The 17,963-nt window shown below is 37.1% G+C and overlaps 1 protein-coding gene across 1 annotated transcript; it reads right to left on the bottom strand.

The window, feature by feature from the left end:
• Positions 1-253: 253 nt before the first annotated feature.
• On the bottom strand, positions 254-6,722 carry LOC306866473 (exocyst complex component 3-like protein). Its single transcript, XM_079411704.1, has 13 exons — positions 6,500-6,722; positions 4,727-4,902; positions 4,403-4,622; positions 3,379-3,791; positions 2,999-3,288; positions 2,807-2,924; positions 2,572-2,697; positions 2,379-2,479; positions 2,175-2,291; positions 1,761-2,031; positions 1,480-1,635; positions 990-1,123; positions 254-890 (listed from the first exon to the last, which is right to left on the bottom strand). The coding sequence occupies exons 1-13, from the start codon at positions 6,537-6,539 to the stop codon at positions 704-706; spliced, it is 2,349 nt and encodes a 782-aa protein (XP_079267830.1). The 5' UTR covers positions 6,540-6,722; the 3' UTR covers positions 254-703.
• Positions 6,723-17,963: the final 11,241 nt, after the last annotated feature.

The raw sequence follows: 17,963 nt of genomic DNA, 5'->3' as shown, positions 1-17,963 counted from the left end.
ATTACATACACAATACTTTTAGGTTTTTTTCCCCCACATATGTGCTAATAACACAGAAACAGATCACATACAAGTCAAAGTTACGATGTTAATTCAAGGTAAGTGACTTTGAAATGTTCTTGTCTTTGAAATTGTTGGGCCAATTTTGAAGGTAGCGGGGCAATGTAAAATAATAAAGTATTTACATTATTGGTTGTTATTCAATTAATGATTTTTTTATGAATTGATGAATCAGTTTTATATATTTTTTCTTAATATGCGTTATTTTATTGACAAATAGTCAACCACAATATACATAGAGAACCACAATATACACGTTTTAAAGCAATTGACTGAATGTCTTTGAGAATGCAGCGTTTGGTAACATTAACTTTTATACATTTACATTGAAAAAAGGATCACCCCCAAATATTTACAAATACAATGAGCCAGAATGTGCACTGCTTTCTCTTGTTTCTACAATACATGTTGGAGAACTAACAAGCTTTTTTTTAATTTCTTGAATGTACATTTTGTTTGTGCACTTTCATTTGTAGGAAAGCATTTGTTGAGATCATAAATGTAAATATTATTTGGAAACAGTATCATTTCAGACATGACAGATCAGATAATGAGTAGGCTAGTCTTATTGAATACTGATGAATTAATAATGCAATTCCTGTTTATTAGGCCGGATACAATTCAGTAGGGCTATTTCTGCTTCTCAAGTACATTTTGTTGTAGGCAGACAAAACTGTATGCTGGAAGAGGGCACAAGGATTTCTGTGAATATAGGGCGGTATCCTTGTGGTAAAGGTGGGGCGCTCTGCTCCAGAAAATCTAGTACTGACTTCCGCACGACTTTGGGTACATCCCCTCTTACATCCAACAGGACAGAGACATGCTCCTCACTGAAAAGACACACTTTATAAGTCTCTTGACATAGATTAATCTCTGTATTTCAAATGCATTTAGAAGATATGCTGGGTATACTTTGTTTGAAATCTCACCTTATATCGGGGTACTTGGTTACCAATCCAGAAATCTCCAGTATTAGCATGGTTGGGTCTTTCAAATTGATTATGTCAGCCAGTGCAATTATCAAGGCTATGGGATTCACCTCACCTATGGTCCCATCAATCTCCTTTAAATGTAAAAATGGCATTACATGAGTGAAATTCTCAGAGTAATTTCATTTCCACAAACGTATACAGACTTGTTCTTGTGTTGTTCCTAGAGGTTTGCTACCTGACCCAAGCCTGATAAGATCCAATAAATTGCCGGTTTTGTGCAAGTTCAAGTCAGTTTCTCATGAATGGCTTTGATTCAGGTATGCAATTAATTAATAATTAGATTATTATTTGTTAATGTTTTTAATTTAACTCATTGTAAGCTTTTGTTTCAGTCAAAGTTGAATCTATCTATCTGGATGTACTTGCCAGAAGACTTGCTCCTAAACCACATCAAAATCCCCCCCAATTAATGTAAATGTGTTTTCACCATGCTGTGAAGGTGGTCCCTCAGCTGCTGAGCATCCTGTGTCATTCGCTGGGCCAATTGGTTTCGGTCATCACTATTTCTGCAGACCAATCTCTTCTGCATCAGTGTACGGACATACTCCACAACACTTAGCCATTGACATTCCTCCTTTAGCCTCTGTAGATAATGGAGATCACATGACGCAAAGGCTATTTGGGTGTCATTTTTCATTGTTGGTAAATATATTCACTCATTTTATTGTGTTGTCTATGTCATTTCTAATGCCTGGTGTAAACACTAACCTGGCGACAAGGTTGCCGCACCCTGTTGTAAATTTCACAGTGACGTTCTAAAACCCCACACATATTTGGGGTTACTTCTCCCTGGTCCAGACAGGTACGAGACAGGAGCTCCTGTAGATGAGGTTGCAACTCAAACAAGAGATGGTCCATGACTAAGCGACATGCTTTTCTCACAGCACGGTCCAGGGCAGCCAGAGGTCCAAGTGAAATGCGAGAATACCGGTTTGAAGGGAATGAGCACAACTGCTGCTGCAGGCTTTCTGTGGAGGTTCTAGATGGGCATTTAAATCAGAGAATTACTGCTTACAAGTACCTCCAACGCACACAAAACAATTTAAAACACACACATTTTCAAACAAACATCACATAAATACAGACATACTGTAAAAAAAAGATACATGTACTCCATCTCACTTGAGGATGATGCAGTTGTTGATGCAGGCCAGGAGATAATGGAGGTAGAACTTGTTACTGTTTATGGATGAATCCCTGCGATGCTCCTTCCCAAATTCTATGATTGCATCTCGAAATCTATTTAGATGTATTGAGAGGAAAGTATAAAATGTTGGATATAATCAATACAAGTTTTGATTTCCTGGTATTGCTAAATATACACACCGGCTGAGGAGGTTCTCCATCTCATAAAGCCCCATTTGGATTGTCTGGTCCCGCAGAGCTTCACTTATCATCAAAGCCACCCGTGCATTTTCTTCTAGCATCTAACAACCCAGACACCAGAGCAGTCCATATGTATCAGTGCCAATATCAAGCTAAATTTATCTTATTGTAGATTAAGCCATTGCTTTATTACCTGAGCAATGATGGTTGGAAGGCTGGTGTGATAGCAGCCTTCATGGTCAATATCAGGTTCCTGATCCCTCTGCCAGTCTGTCAGCTCCACCTCTAGAGCCTTGTGCATCCACTCTGAGACACTCTTCTACAAGCAATCAGAGTAAAATTTCTCAAGAACTTGTGGCCTGTTAATCCAGACAAGACAATGTGAATGTTTATAAATTTAGAGATTAAAACCCCTCCCTGAGTCGTACCCGAACTTTTTGGACATATTTGTTCTGCAGCTGCTCGAGACCTTCCTGGGAAATGAGAGGTCCCATGTCCTCAATGTCTAGCTCAGCTACAAGGGCTGGCTCACCCATCATCTCTGAGCTTAAAGAACAAGTTCTCATGTGTAGGACTTTCTAATTAGACCAAATTCTGATTGAAGCATAATCTTTACCTACCTGTTGTATATGTGCAGAACCCAGTTAAGAACAGCGAAGATTTCCCCACCCTCTAGCTCCCATCCACTAACCAGTCCAAGATGGTTCTGCAAGAACTGGTGGCAGATGTGCAGATAAGCTCTTGTTAGACGATAGTGAGACGGAACACATTGTTCGAGAAAATGCCGCACTGTTGAAAGGTCTCCCATAATGCAATGCTGTAGAGCAGACAAGTGACTTGCAAGCCCTGGTCCACGAGTGTGCAAGTATGACACGCTACGGAAACGTGCTGACACTGCCTCCTCCATCACCTAACCAAATAGTAGAACAGGTACATATTAAGTGAATTTAAAAACTTTTTCTGTTACTTCTACCAATAGGAAACTTGCTTATCATCAAACCTTGAAGAAGCGGTCCCTCCAGCAACGTGGTCTTCCAGGGGGCATGGGTGTGCTCTGTCCTGATGTTGACCTCCGTTCCTCCAGAAACATCTGATCTAGTGCTTCTTCCCGCTCCACTATCCGTACAGCTGACACAAAAAGCGTGGGGTTTTGACAAGCAAGTGACAACCCACTACCCACTACTGCCCAGAGCTCCTTGGCAAGGGCATCCACCAAGCGTCCAACACCTGAGAAATAATTCCGGACTAACTCCTCATCCTCGGAGGTAAATCCCGTCCCGGATGATCCCCGGGGTCCCTGGAGCTGCTGCAGTACCTCATACTGCCAGCGTTCTAGTTCCATTAGTCGAGCATGAGCTTCCAATAGTCTCCGAGACTCCACTAGTCTCTCTGTCTCTAGCACCATACTCCGTACTGACATGAAAGAGATGGCATAGCAAATGATAGCCCCAGTGTACATACTTGGAGTGTAATCTTGCATTACTTTGGCAAACCTCAGTACTTAAGTGGGTGATAGATCTGTGTTAGAATTTAGCTAGCTAGCTATAAACATGTCAACCTTAATAGCGATTTTGTTGCTCAGCAAGGTTCTTGCTCTGCCTTGCTAGTAGACCTAAAAGAAACTTAATTGGAAAAAAACTTAATTGGAGTCCAAATATTTTACGCCATAGTGGTGATGAAGTGTGCATACTTGTGTTGCACTATTAATGACCACACTTTGGAATGCAGCGACTCATAAAATTTAACTTGCTTAGCTAGAAGTGCTTGTTTTCAAGTCCTTTTGTGTACTTGAGAATGTTTGGCTCTACGGTAGTGGTGTCAATACTGCTCCTGGAGGGTCGCTGTCCTACAGAGTTTAGCTCCATCATCAAATTTAAAAACACAACCGATCCAAGGTAATCAAGGTCTTCAGGAATACTAGAAATGTTCAGGCATGTATGTTGGAGCTAAACTCTTGAGGATGTTGGGCTCCAAGACAAGGATTGGACACCCCTGTGCTCTGAAAAGGGCAGGGAATCACTAACCTTTATAGAGACGTGGTAGGTTACTAACTGCAGCAAGGAGCTGGCGGTGAGAGACAGAAATCTCCCGAAGTGTCTCCAGTGTAGTTACTTCTTCAGAATTTTTCCTGGACTCCAAGTCAGCCTTGTGCAAGTCATGAGACACTTCTCTCAGCTCAGCTCGTGCCTCTCGCAATTGACCAAGACCCCAGTCGACACCTTCCAGGTAGGACTGTACAACTGACTTAAGAAAAATGCAAGTGTACAGATGACTTTTCTTGCAGACTTTGTTGGGCAGATACTTTTTAGAGGCATTCTAATTGAAGTGAAATAATGATCACTACTTACCTTTAACCTTGAATGAATTGATGCAGTTCGTTGACTCTCCCTTTTCCTGTATTGTCCAAGTCTCTCCAGATGCTCTGGACGACAAAAGACACCTGAGGCCCATTTCAGAGCTGCACCCCGGGCCAAACACTCGGCTCTCTCCAGCTCTGGCCACACCTCAACTGGGACAAGGGCATCTGTCAGTCAAAATGCAGAAAAAAATATGTAGCCCATATGCTACTGATCCAAATAAGCCAACAGCATAGAAAAATCCAATGAATTGTGCAGCTGTTCAGCTGCAATGTTAAACAAAGTTATTGCTGATTGTGTAAAAGAATGCATACTTTTTTGAGAGAGAGAGATTTCTCTGACTTGCACAATGAATGACTTTAACAGTGAAAGTCTTCCTTTTTCCTGGTGTTCCTGAGACAGAGATTATTTAAACCAGCAAAAGGCTAAATCTAAAAGTTTGACATCAGTAAAGTCTTAAACTCAGCAGATTGATCTCTTCTCCAAAGAATGACTCAGTGATGTCCTGACCGTTTCGAAGTCTGACGTTTCAAAATTTCCATTTCATATTACCCAATCCCTTGGGTGCTGAAGAACTGAAACACCCACGGGAAAGTATGTAAGAATACAATTACTTAGAAACAGCTTCAGGGCAGAAACTGCATGTTTTTACCCCCTCCTTGATAAATAAGAGCATCATGCAAAACAATCTCAGAGTTCATAATGCTGAGACCAAGTGTAAGTGTTTGCCTGAATATCTTTTATTCACAACATTACAGTTTGATATAAAAGGTATTTGAAAAAAAATAAAGATAAATGGAAAGGACTTTGTACTTAATGTTTTTTTTGTTTGTTTTTTATTATGAACAACCCATAAAGTGCTGCAAATTATGTCATCTATTCATCCACGGTGATGCACTATTGACTAAATATAAAAATGGTACTTGAATGTTTTTCAACATTAAAGTTTTTAGTTTTTTTTTTACTTACAGGCCTCGCTAATGTGTATACCTTTTTATATATTTTTGCATGATATTAGCTCCTTGATACCCTATGTTTGGGTTTCATTCCCTTATTGGAGAGCATTTTTGCACAGCGATGTGTTGGATTTTGTATATGAAAGTGACGTGACGTACGGCCAAGTATGGTGACCCATACTCGGAATTCATGCTCTGCATTTAACCCATCCAAAGTGTAAACACACACACACACACACACACACACACAGAGAGAGAGCAGTGGGCAGCCATTTATACTGCGGCGCCCAGGGAGCAGTTGGGGGTTTGGTGCCTTGCTCAATGGCACCTCAGTCATGGTATTGAGGATGGAGAGAGCGCTGGACATTCACTCCCCCCACCTACAATCCCTGCCGGCCCGAGACTCAAACCCGCAACCTTTGGATTACGAGTCCGACTCTCTAACCACTAGGCCACGACCTATGTTACATACATTGTGCATTATGACAAGACCTTGTTAATTTCCTGTCATGCTTAAATGTTTGACCAAATTTAAAGTCCTTCCACCCAATTGTTTGTTTATATATATATATATATATATAAATAAATAAATAAATAAATACACAGGATGGGGGTAGGGGTCAATTATGTAGCGTTCCCCTGGCAGAAACAGTTATGCTGCTAATATTGAATGTCATTACATTTCTTTCATTCTTTCTAGTTTATGTAAATATACATAGATTTCTCTACCAGTGCAATATTATGACATTATAAACAAACACTTTCCAGATGCCTCTCCTCATTGAAAACAAACAGAAAGGATGTGTACCTTCACGATTGTCTTGGCCATTCTTATCTCCGTCAGACATTTAGGCTTGTTGTTCCACCGTCCACCGTTCCGCCACTAAGAGACTGCCCTGCCCAGGGGGCCTGCTCAGTGTCATCAGATAGAGCAATCAGCAGAGACAGAGAGTAACGAGGGGGACGAAGAGAGAGGGTACATACCCACTTCACCGCCTTCCTCTCTCACACTCCAGACACATCCTCTGCTCAGAGGCCGGCAGGAAGGGAAGGGAGGAAGGGAGAGAGCGCAAGAGGGACGGAGGGAAAGCGGGCACTCCGCCCTCTAAATGATCCAGATGGTGAGTGTGGGGGTGGCCTTCATGTGCAACAGTGCCTCTCTGTGTCTGAGGTAGTTATAATGCAGTATTTTTGTAAAGGAAATGCTTGGGATAATCGAACAAAGGTTTTACGCGACTATGACAGAGTCATAGGCAATCATTTCTATTGTTCCAGAAAGTTCTTACCAATGTCCTGTGATCGCTCACAGCTGCTGGTTGTAGAGCAAACATGAGAGGAATCTAAGTTCAGAGGCCCCTTAATGAATGCGTTTATTTGTATAAGTGTCGTGGCCGGTGATTTACCCCATGACTATGTTTACACCTGTCTCTAGTCTCTGCCAAACATGCACTACAAACATGACTAAATTAAGTCGTAGTACACACAACTGTTGGTGAAGATGCATTGAAATGGATTCTGATTTAAGTTTATACATAAATAGACTATATAATTATTCAGCTCTCTGGAATGCTTTGTTCTCATTGGTCAGTTGCAGCTTTCTGCAGTCTAAATTGTTTAATTGACCATAGCCCACATTTTTCATGTCTCACATTTCACTCATTCATGTCGTTCTCTTTTACTGTAAGTCAAATAAATATTCAGTAACACTTTATTTCGATAGTCCACTTTAGACATTCTACTAACAGTAAATAACTTTGCAACTACATGTCAACTAGCAGTCATTAGAGTATTAGTAGACTGTCTGCTTAATATCTTCTAACACTTTATTTTTATGGGTCCACAACATACAATATACTAACTGTCAGAAACTTTGCAAGTATACGTCAACTTCTTCTACTAACCCTAAACCTACCCTAACAGTCTACTCTGAGAGTTAGTAGATATGTAGTTGCAATTTAATGATAATTAGTTGACATGTAGTTACAAACTTACTTATAGTTAGTAGCATGTCTAAAGTGAACTATTGAAATAAAGTGTAACCAAATATTCAATGTCCATTTATTCATTTATTTGGTTTGCTGCTATAAATATTGTACCATTAGTTGGTTGATATTGCTAAATAACCCCCTTCATAAAGATATTTGACCAGCTGACTATACATTAAGCATGACTTTAATTTTCATCTAGCTGATTCAGATTCTTCTGCAGTTATTGACAGTTTGCAAACCTCCTAAGGCAAAATTTGAAGGCTTTGTCTATTAGTGTTTTTCCTTAGCAGCAGTATATGCTAAAAATAGCTGGTGACTAGAAATTGTTGTCTTTGCAGAGCACCGTAATAACCAGAGGACTGTGACAGACTAACAGAGTTTTTCCGCTGAGGCTAATAGCTCCCTTTGGACTGAAATGTGGGGTGATGTAGCTTTCTCATAGAAGGGTGGAGATGCATCCTTTATAACTTCAGAGCAAATGTATATAGGAAATACAAAATGGTGACATCTGCCAGTTTCTCTATAACTTTTCCACCCCCTTTATTTATTGATGTATTATCAGTTGAGGGATATGCAGCTGTGTGTTTTGTGGTCACCCCTATCACCACCTTAAATGAAACACCACCCAACCGATCGAAGGGAACGGGAAGTCTATTTCAGAAGTAGTCATCCAAACACAGGGAGGACTTCCTGTCTGACATTCCTGACCTTGGCTGATTTCCTGCTTCTCCTCAGCTCTCCCAGACATGGACGGACAAATGTAAACTTTGACATTTTGTGAGTTTAATTGAGGATAAAATTGAATTGTTTCATTAATTCAAAGGCAAGTTTAAGAGATTTTCAGTTGCGTGAAAACAATACATCTTATTTGTAAGTTGTGGCCTAAGTGTATGAGAAAAAAATGTCTGTTTTTAAAGAACAATTCACAATGTCCAGTGCAATTCAAAGTGCTTCAGAGCAAATGCTTCACATTCCAGCTTTTTAAAACTTTGCTCTGGTCAGGGTTTGGGTGGTGGCCATGGTTAGGATTTTGTCTAAAGATGAGGTTAGTTTTTGGGAAGCATTTTAGAATATTCCAAATGTAATGACATTTTGGTTTATGATTTGGCAAACAATGTCTTAATCTATCCATTATACTCTAGATTAGGCATTTGGTATGAAAAAAGTGGTTCTTAAAAATACATTACAAACTTAATTTTGCACTTCCTTTTACAATATACAACTTTTACTAAAGTTTCAATATTTGGGGAAACATTTTAAAAATAGAAAACTTTTAAGTGTTTGCATCGAGCACAAACCAAGTAATTCAACATCCACACGTGCATAAACTCAAAAGCAATCAAAATAAAAGGATGAAAAGAGCAGATTATGTTGAGAGGAAAAATCTTTGATTTATAGGCCAAGAAAAGTACTTAAAAAAAGCGACAAAATGTTTTAGAGTTACTTCATCTGGCTACACTGAATAAAAGATTTTGTTAGTTAAAGATTTGCTTCTTAAACATTGCTTTTGACATAACACAGCTATGGAGTTCATTTCTGGTTCTTGATGTGGAGTACACGTTTGTTTATGATCCTGTTTATGCGCTAACTTGCAGACATCTACATTCAAGTAAAAAGTGATATATGACATAATAAGCTTGTTTGAATTATTCACTGCTGTGGTTGACACCCAAAACTATGTAGGTTCCTATGAGCAAACCTCTGCTTCCATGCAGTAAAGCCTGGGCTTTGATTGGCCCATTTAAAGTTGGGGAACACATTTGACTGCCAAGAGCAAGCTTGCCATATTTTAATGTCATTCAAGGGTGTTAGAATGAGCAGGAGATTAGATGGGGGCCCCTAATTATTTTGGCTTTAGTTCTGGATTAACCCTCTGTTCTGTCGACTTCAATTCACACTCGCCGTTTGATGAAATGTGAACTGACATAAATTCCGCGGCTCACTTTCAATCCGATTATGCAGTTAAATCACAGCAGTTCGAACCCAAGCAAGAGGCTCTGGCGGGTCCCTATTCTCCGGCTCCTCCGAAGCCCTGACAGCTCCTCCCCGAAACACAGGGACCCACGCTACCTCCTCACAGGACCCACGCTACACTCTTAACCCCACATGAATAGGGCCTATTCAGCGAGGTAACGCTCAAGCACAACCTAAATATTGTTTTTATGAGCAGAAAATAGGTGTCACCTCCAAAATAATACTGGTTTCTTAAATTCCCATCGTTCCTGGTCTTTTCGGAATAGCGCTTTGTTACAATGACCGTCTTGTGTTCTTGGCCACATTTGGAACAAGAGGAACACAAGAAACCGACATTCCATTGAAAACGTTTAAATGCATAGCGTTACTTCGCCTCAGGTTGCGGAACACAATCAATTTTAAAACGGTGCAATAGAGTTGAAATGACATGGTGGTTGGCGTTTTTCTCAAGGGAGCAGTTTTGTTTTGGCCACGCGAGAATGAGAAGTGTTTTAAAATCTAATTTAATCATATCTGCCAAGTTTCTACTAATCTTAGCTTTATATTCATGTTTGTTTCCGTGTATTTTCAACAGCAAAACAACATTTAATCATGAATATGAAAAACTTTTATCAGGATTAGCTACGTTTAACATCTAACCTGAACAAAATATTATTCATTTCTTTTAGTTATCTAGCCTATCTACAGTGACTTTTTGTTTGTTTGTTTTTTTGCACTTTAACTCTTTGAACTTATCTTAGGCTGCAAATGAACAATTAAAACCAATTATAAATTATTGTTATCCCACCGAAAGTGTTTTCCCCCCAAATAAGCCTGAAAGGAGTGGTAAATTCCATCCCCATCAAATCTTAAAACAATAATGCACTTCTTGTTTAGTGTTATGAAAAAGATATGAAATATGTCAAGTTTCGTTTGGCCTCCAGCAGAGGGAGATGACAGCGCGGATCCTGCAGAGAAAAAGTCTTTTGAATTCATCATTCTTAAGGCATCTATTCTAAGACTATTTAAGAGGGGTTTCCCATGAATTTGCAATGCATTTTCACAGTAATTACGATCACACGGATCTGAATAATAAACAGTTCATTCTCATACAGCTAGTTGCTTCATGAAGTAAAAAGGCTGGCTTTAGGTTGGCATTAAATGCAAATTATTTATTAATATGATTGTACTACAACATTGTTCAACAGAATACAGTTTTTGTTGACTGACTTTCCTGTAAATGTTTAGCACTCCAACATAGGTTACTTTATTTAACAGTCATAAACTTAACTAGATATTACAGTGGTATCTTGATACTGAAATGTTCTAATTCTCAGAAAAATATACTTATTTCAATCTATTTTTAGTCTATGGTCTTGTTGTTACATTACTAAATTTCTTCGAAATTGTATTATGTTTTGTGCAATGTAGTCTAACATTGCACAAAATTGCACATTGCATTTCAGTCTACTGAAATAGTTCTAGACTTGTTTTGTAAATATTTTCTTTGCAAACCCGGCTGCCTTCACAATTACACATAAATCTGTAGCAGGTTTCACTAAAAACTGTTGCCAGCTTCAACATTCCACTTTGTTTCCCTCCGAGGAATGTTTTGCCGAATCTAACATTCTTGAGTTGTTCTCTTCATATTTAGTGCTTTTGTCCTCTTCAAACAAGTCCAGTGATTTTCCCAGGAGTAAGAAAGAGAGCATTGAAATCTTAAAATTGGTATGGAGCTCACCAACTCGCCAAAGCCTCTTTGGCAAATCTCTGTTTGATTTGGCACTCCTGTTTGCCGTAGCAAAATCTTTCTTTTGTTGTGTCTGGATAAGCTTAATGACTTCTTTAACTTGGGAAAGCAGCTTCCAAAGCAAGAGAAAGCAGGGAAATCTATAAGATGGATGCTTTAACAGAGGAACTGTTCTTATCAGGTAGAATCCAGACTTCTTTGCATGTGGATGTAAAAACATGACATCTATGCAACTGAGTTTAAGGTTTCCAGGTATGTGTTCCAGGTTGTGTTCAGAGGCCAGAGAAATGGAAAGAAAAGTAGGAAAATAAGTGAAACTTTTGAGTGTTGAGTGCACAGAGTGGACCCACCACAGCACGATTCAGGGAAGCAAACATGACCACAAATGCCTGTATTAAGGGATCAATCAGGGTCTGAATGGACCAGCATTAACTGGGCTCCTAATTCTGGTTTACGGACACCTGTAATAACTATCAAACAAGTGGTAATCTCATAAGCCCCCGTCATTTACATATTCCTCATTAGCTTGTTCAAACCTGAAGGATGCACTTTCTCTCTGTTGGCGGTCTCAACTCCTGCACTCTGACTGCTTGGGTGGTTCGGTGGCTAAGTGACCGGTCTGAATGTGATATGTATATGTATGTAAGGGATTATCTGTATTAGCATCAGCGTTTACCAACGTGGCCATATTCTTAACATGGCTCTGGATAATTGGAATGGGAGGAGAGGATAGCTGATCCATTAGTTCATTCTGTTTGCTTAGTGGATGGGTCGCTCCGTTCCTCAATTTTACCACTCAGGAACATTTTTGTGGAAAGGGTGCGTGCGTGTGCGCGAGGACTTCTTTATGCTTACTAAACCTAAGCAGATTCCGCTACAAAGCAAATGCCTTGAAGTCTTAGCATGGCTCGCACATAGTATCGGGAGTTAGACCAAATACTGTGGATTCTTCAAGTGACTCTTGAGGGAGTGACCCAATCAGACCACACAATCTGTGCTCTACAAGAGAGAGATCTTAGAAATCCATAAACACCTTGAAAAGCCCCATTCTTGCGCCGATAATGCTGTGCTTTGGAAGCTCGCCATCAAATGTGCCGAAAACTACTTCAAAGAAAATTGAAATGTAACAAATTCTGTCAGGGCAGAAAAGGATTATTGTAAGGCTCTAAATGGAGTTCATTTTGCCTGCATTGTGTTTTTTTCTTTCTTTCTTTTTGCTTTGGTTGGTTGGTTTTCTTAAACAGCTGATCAGCACAGATCAGCATCAGCATAGATTAGATCTAATATTGCAATGTGAATATAATATAATATAATATAATATAATTAGTGCTGTCAAACGATTCGATCTCGATTAATCGCATCCAAAATAAAAGTTTTTGTTTGCATAATATACAGTATATATTTCGAAAATATTTACATGTATTTACATGTCTATACTTATATTCATATAATTTATATTATAAATAAATATATTTAATATATAAAAATATATATTTTTTAAATATATACACGCATATGTGTGCATTTTTATATACTTTACTTTACTTACTTTACTTTTGTCATTTAGCAGACGCTTTTGTCCAAAGCGACTTACAAATAAGAAAAAGTAACTAAAACTAAAAAGTTACAACTCTATAATACTATCTACCCACATATTTAAGAAAATAAAGAAATTAAATAAAATTAACACATGCATATAACAACAACATTTCAATAATAAACATATCAATGAAATAATAAATATACACAGAACACATACATATATTATGCAAACAAAAACTTTTGTTTTGGATGCGATTAATTGCGATTAATCGTTTGACAGCACTAAATATAATATAATATAATAAAAATTTAAATATCTTAAATAGTTTTATTATATTTCATACAATGTTAATGTATTAAATAATGTTTACTCTAAAAGCAAAATTTGCTAAATGTTTAATATTTATGAAATATTTATAAATTAATTGTATAGTATAGTATTGTATTAACATATATATTTATCTAACAATCCAAAATATGAAGTATGTATTTAAATATATTTTTATTCATTCATTTTTAAATATTTGCAATATTTAAAATATATATATAATGTAAATATCATTTTATATTTAATATAGCATTTATATAATGTATAGCAAATTATATAAAATGTAAAAATTAAGATATTAAACATTTATTTTGTGTTTATATTAAAATATGTTTGTACTGAAATGATATCTAATATTAATTTTATTGTATTAGCTTTTGTTTAATCTAACTGAATATAATAATTTAATATTTAATTACAAAATATATAGCTATAATATATAATTATACATTAAATGTTCTAATGTGAAAATGTTTTATACATAAAAACTGTAAAATGTAAAAACAGCTTTTTTGTTGGTGCTTATCTCTAAAGTATAGTATTGTCTAAATTTGCCTTTTAATATTTCTCCAAATGACATGAGGTTGAATAGCTCACACAAACCAAAGCAGCTGTTAACTATTCTTCCTGACTAGTCAGTACTGCCAACCCTATCTCACAGCAATTCGTACATCTTTTATGAGGTGGCTAATTGAATGTGGTCGTACGAATTTGTACGATTTAAAAAAAAAAAAATTGTCCGTATTTTACAAGGTGACAAATTCGTACAAAGGACCACCCCTAACCCTGCCTCTAAACCTACCTGTCACACAAATCGTACAAAATCGTGAGTGAGTTTGTACGAATTTGTATGAATTACCCACAACGTGGTCATGAGAGAGCTTTGGTACCGCTTTCTGTGTTTTATGGTCCCAATATCTGCATTGTTTTGACCACTTCATCTCAAGACCCCTGGATTCTGGCCCACTTAACCCGTCTGCTTCTTTCTCTTTAGCCATAGGGATGGAGTACTGGGGTTTCTGGTCCTAACAGGGGGCAGCTCAACCAGTGAAGAATGGTCCAGGCAGCTGGTGTGACTAAGCCATGGCTTGTAAGGATGGGGCGGAGTGGCGTAGACTGTGAAGGCAGGGAGAGAGTTAAGGCAGATGGGGAGGGGGGCGCCATCAGGCTCTTCGCAGAAAACAGTGTCTTTACATCGCACCAACTGTTCACATTTTCAACGCCGACCCCCTTTTTTTCTTCTTCCTGCCAGAGCATTGTTAACAAAACAGTTTACTAAGCGCTGGTAAGACATGTGGTTAATAAAGTGCAGACGGTGCCATCAAAGTCCTATGCCGTCCATATGGACCACACCAAGCATCCGTATTGTCCTCCTGTCATTAAGCTACTTAACAGGCCCTAACTGCATTAGATCACTAGAAAATAACAGCACATGCTCAACCTGATGCTTCTGTCGCTAAAATGCCATAATTGCACCCAAAAGTTTTTACTTTTTTTTTTACAGCATCGTTTTAGGCATTTTTGGGCATATCAAACCTCTATATTTCACACTTGGTCTTAACTATAATTTGCTCATTTGCTGAGTGTCAAAATGGCTGAACATGAGGTTGTGATCTGTTGAAGGTATAGTTGACCTAACAATGAAAACTGTTGGCAAAATCGTTTTAGACATAATTGTATTTACTGGGCCATTTTTACTACATTTTTGTTCTTTTGTATTTTTTTAAAGAATCTTTTTAGGCATTTTTGGGCATCACAAGTGACTATATTTCAAACTTAATCTTAGCTAAGATTTGCCTATTTGTGTCAAAATAGCTGAAAATAATGTCATGATCTCTGAACCAATGAAAATTCTGTCATTATTACTGAACAGTAAAGTCCAAACAACATTGGACCCCATTGACTTTCACTGCACACAAATAATAAATAAATAAAATAAAAATAAGATACTTTCTTCTGTGGAGCGATACAAATTTGGAATGACGAGATCATGAGTAAATGATGGCAGAATTTTCTTTTTATATCTCTTTAATGGATTTTGATAAATAGGTGTTTATATTATTTCTTAAATTAATGTGTAGAATAATATATATCAAATATTTAAAATATAATATATATATATATTTTTTTTACATTTAGTCATTTATCAGACGCTTTTATCCAAAGCGACTTACAAATGAATATATATTTATATATTCTTTAAAAAAAAAAGAATAGTTATAGAAAAGAGTCACAATAAGCACAGTGGTATTGTATCAATATTGTACCAGCAAACAAAATGTAAAATATGACATAAAATGAATACATCAAAAATGATCCCTTCGCTTATGCTGAAATATTAGCTGTTACATAACAGAAAATGGACCGTTTGAAACACTATCTGCACACCTAAGTGTTCTGCTGCACTTGTAATGATATGACTAGTGATATCATGTGACTTTTAACTAGATCATCTTTTCCTTATTCACACAGTAAGATACCCTGGGGAGTTGACAATAGATCCTTTGAGAGAGGAAGGGAGGTCTGCACTGGCCAAAGGTTAAACAGGGCTTTTGGCTGGTGATAAATCACTATTAAATGAGGCCTGCATTGCGGCGCATTGTCGTTGCTCACTTTCAAACCCATTACCTTCTGGTTGTAAAGCTGACACAGCTAATGAACTGACTGCTTTGAACTGGGGCCACAATATTGACTGGTTGCTTGAGGCAGATGTCTCAAGTCAAGCGACTAGTAAATGTACATTTGATTAAGAAAGACTCTTCGGGTCTTTCGGGGTGGAGATATTCTGAGGGGGTGAGGCAGCTTGGATAGCAGGGAGCTAGTCTCCACTTAATAAAAACACTTGAGGAAGTTAATATTAAAACAATTGGGCTGACTGAACCGGACTGATGAAAGAGTGTAAGGCATGCTGTTTGATTTTGCGAAAAGACAAAAGGCTGCTAATGATTAGCCAAGACATGGTCAACTCACTTCCTTCTGGTGCTCATGCTGGTTTTAATGGGTTTGATTGACATTTGTGAAAAGGGAAAGAATTCAGGGTTTAAAGATGAGGTTGAAAATTCAATTCATTTCATTCAATTCATGGATTTTATCTATTTTGGTTCCTCTATTTTCATTTTCAGATAATTATTTGTGGTTTAAAAAAAAAAAAAAAAAAAATTTTTGGCATTTAAATCAAACTTAAAAATTACGAATTTTCATGTGTTAGTTAACTAAATTTTAAACATGAAGCTGGAATTAAAAAAAAAAAAAAAATTATCTACTTTTTTTTAAGCAAAAGAATCAATTATACTTCTGACTAACTGGTCCCACACTGATATTTTGTTTGTGGACTAATGAATAATTTCCTCTCAAGTTCACACAGGTGTTCTATAAACACAGATGTAATTCATCATGCACAACTAATATTTGGCTACACTAATAATTGGCAGCCAAAATGTCCAAATACATATTGTCTTATATTTGAACAGTAAGCCTCAGTAAAAAAAAAAAAACATATTTATTGACGTCACTTAAGACTTATTGATACAACATTTTAATTACACTTTATTTGGAGTATTTCTTTATTACACAATGCACATTTCTTAATATTATGCCTAAAATGTATTTTTTCACTATTAATAAGGATTGCATGATCTCTGTATAATATCTTGCAGTTGTTAAATGCAAGATATTAAAGTGTACCTTAAGTTGCATTTTAGCACAATCAAATATACTTAAGTATATTTTTAGTTGGACTTCAGCACAATTACTTCCACACAATTAAAGTGCATTAAGCACAAAATTAGTTGTTCCAATTTAGCAAACTTTATGTATGACAGTTTAGTATACAGAAAGTACAATTGCAGAGTATTTTTATTAAGCACATAAATGCATAATTGTATTTGTAGTACACTTTGCACAAAATAAATGTATTTCAAATGCAATTTAGTATTTTTTTTCACAATGGAATCTATTGGTTTATCATTTATCATATATCATCTATTGGTTTACCAATGATATGCCTACATTGTTAGGTGTGACTTAAACATACAAATACTTTCAGGGCTACTTCATGCTACTTCTAGACGTAATAGTAAGAATATTATTGAATTGAATAGTTTTGCTAATTTGCACCATAGTCTCAATGCATTTGTTTGACACCTCTATAACAGACTTTAACTGACAGATTAGCCTATAGCAAGCCTATTGGAGGAGAAGTCAGCGGCTCTAAAAGGAAGCATGACTAACTGTTATCTTGTGCTGCCGGTGAAGGATGGGGAGCTGAAGCAGTGCTGATGTGCTGATTAGCATATAATTGGTTCTTTTGTATTAAACACAGGGAATTAGCCTACTGTTCAGCCTGCTGTTAGCAGCCTGGTTTCCTATTCACTTAAAGAGAGAGTGAACACATGGCCTGCTGGGAAGTGCTGGCATCTGACAAAAAATGGAAAATCACCAAAAAGAGTAAAAAATATCTATCTATCTATCTATCTATCTATCTATCTATCTATCTATCTATCTATCTATCTATCTATCTATCTATCTATCTATCTATCTATCTATCTATCTATCTATCTATCTATCTATCTATCTATCTATCTATCTATCTATCTATCTACCATCAAAGTGCAATGCTTTATTGCACTTTTATGATATTTCAGTTTCCTGTTGTTCCTTTATTTTCTTTGCTCAGGAAATTATCTTTAATCTTCCGATGATTCTCTGATCA

This window comes from Barbus barbus (genome assembly GCF_936440315.1).
Source record: "Barbus barbus genome assembly, chromosome: 48".
Classification (NCBI taxonomy): Eukaryota; Metazoa; Chordata; class Actinopteri; order Cypriniformes; family Cyprinidae; genus Barbus; species Barbus barbus.
The sequence above is the reverse complement of the archived record's forward strand: the minus strand, read 5'-3'. Positions and strand labels throughout refer to the sequence as shown.

Coding starts and splice junctions, on each gene's coding strand:
- LOC306866473 (XM_079411704.1), bottom strand. CDS start 6,539: ATGTCTGACGGAGATAAGAATGGCCAAGACAATCGTGAAG. Junction 4,903..6,499: donor TGGCCAAGACAATCGTGAAG/GTACACATCCTT, acceptor TTTGACTGACAG/ATGCCCTTGTCCCAGTTGAG. Junction 2,032..2,174: donor AACAACTGCATCATCCTCAA/GTGAGATGGAGT, acceptor ATGCCCATCTAG/AACCTCCACAGAAAGCCTGC.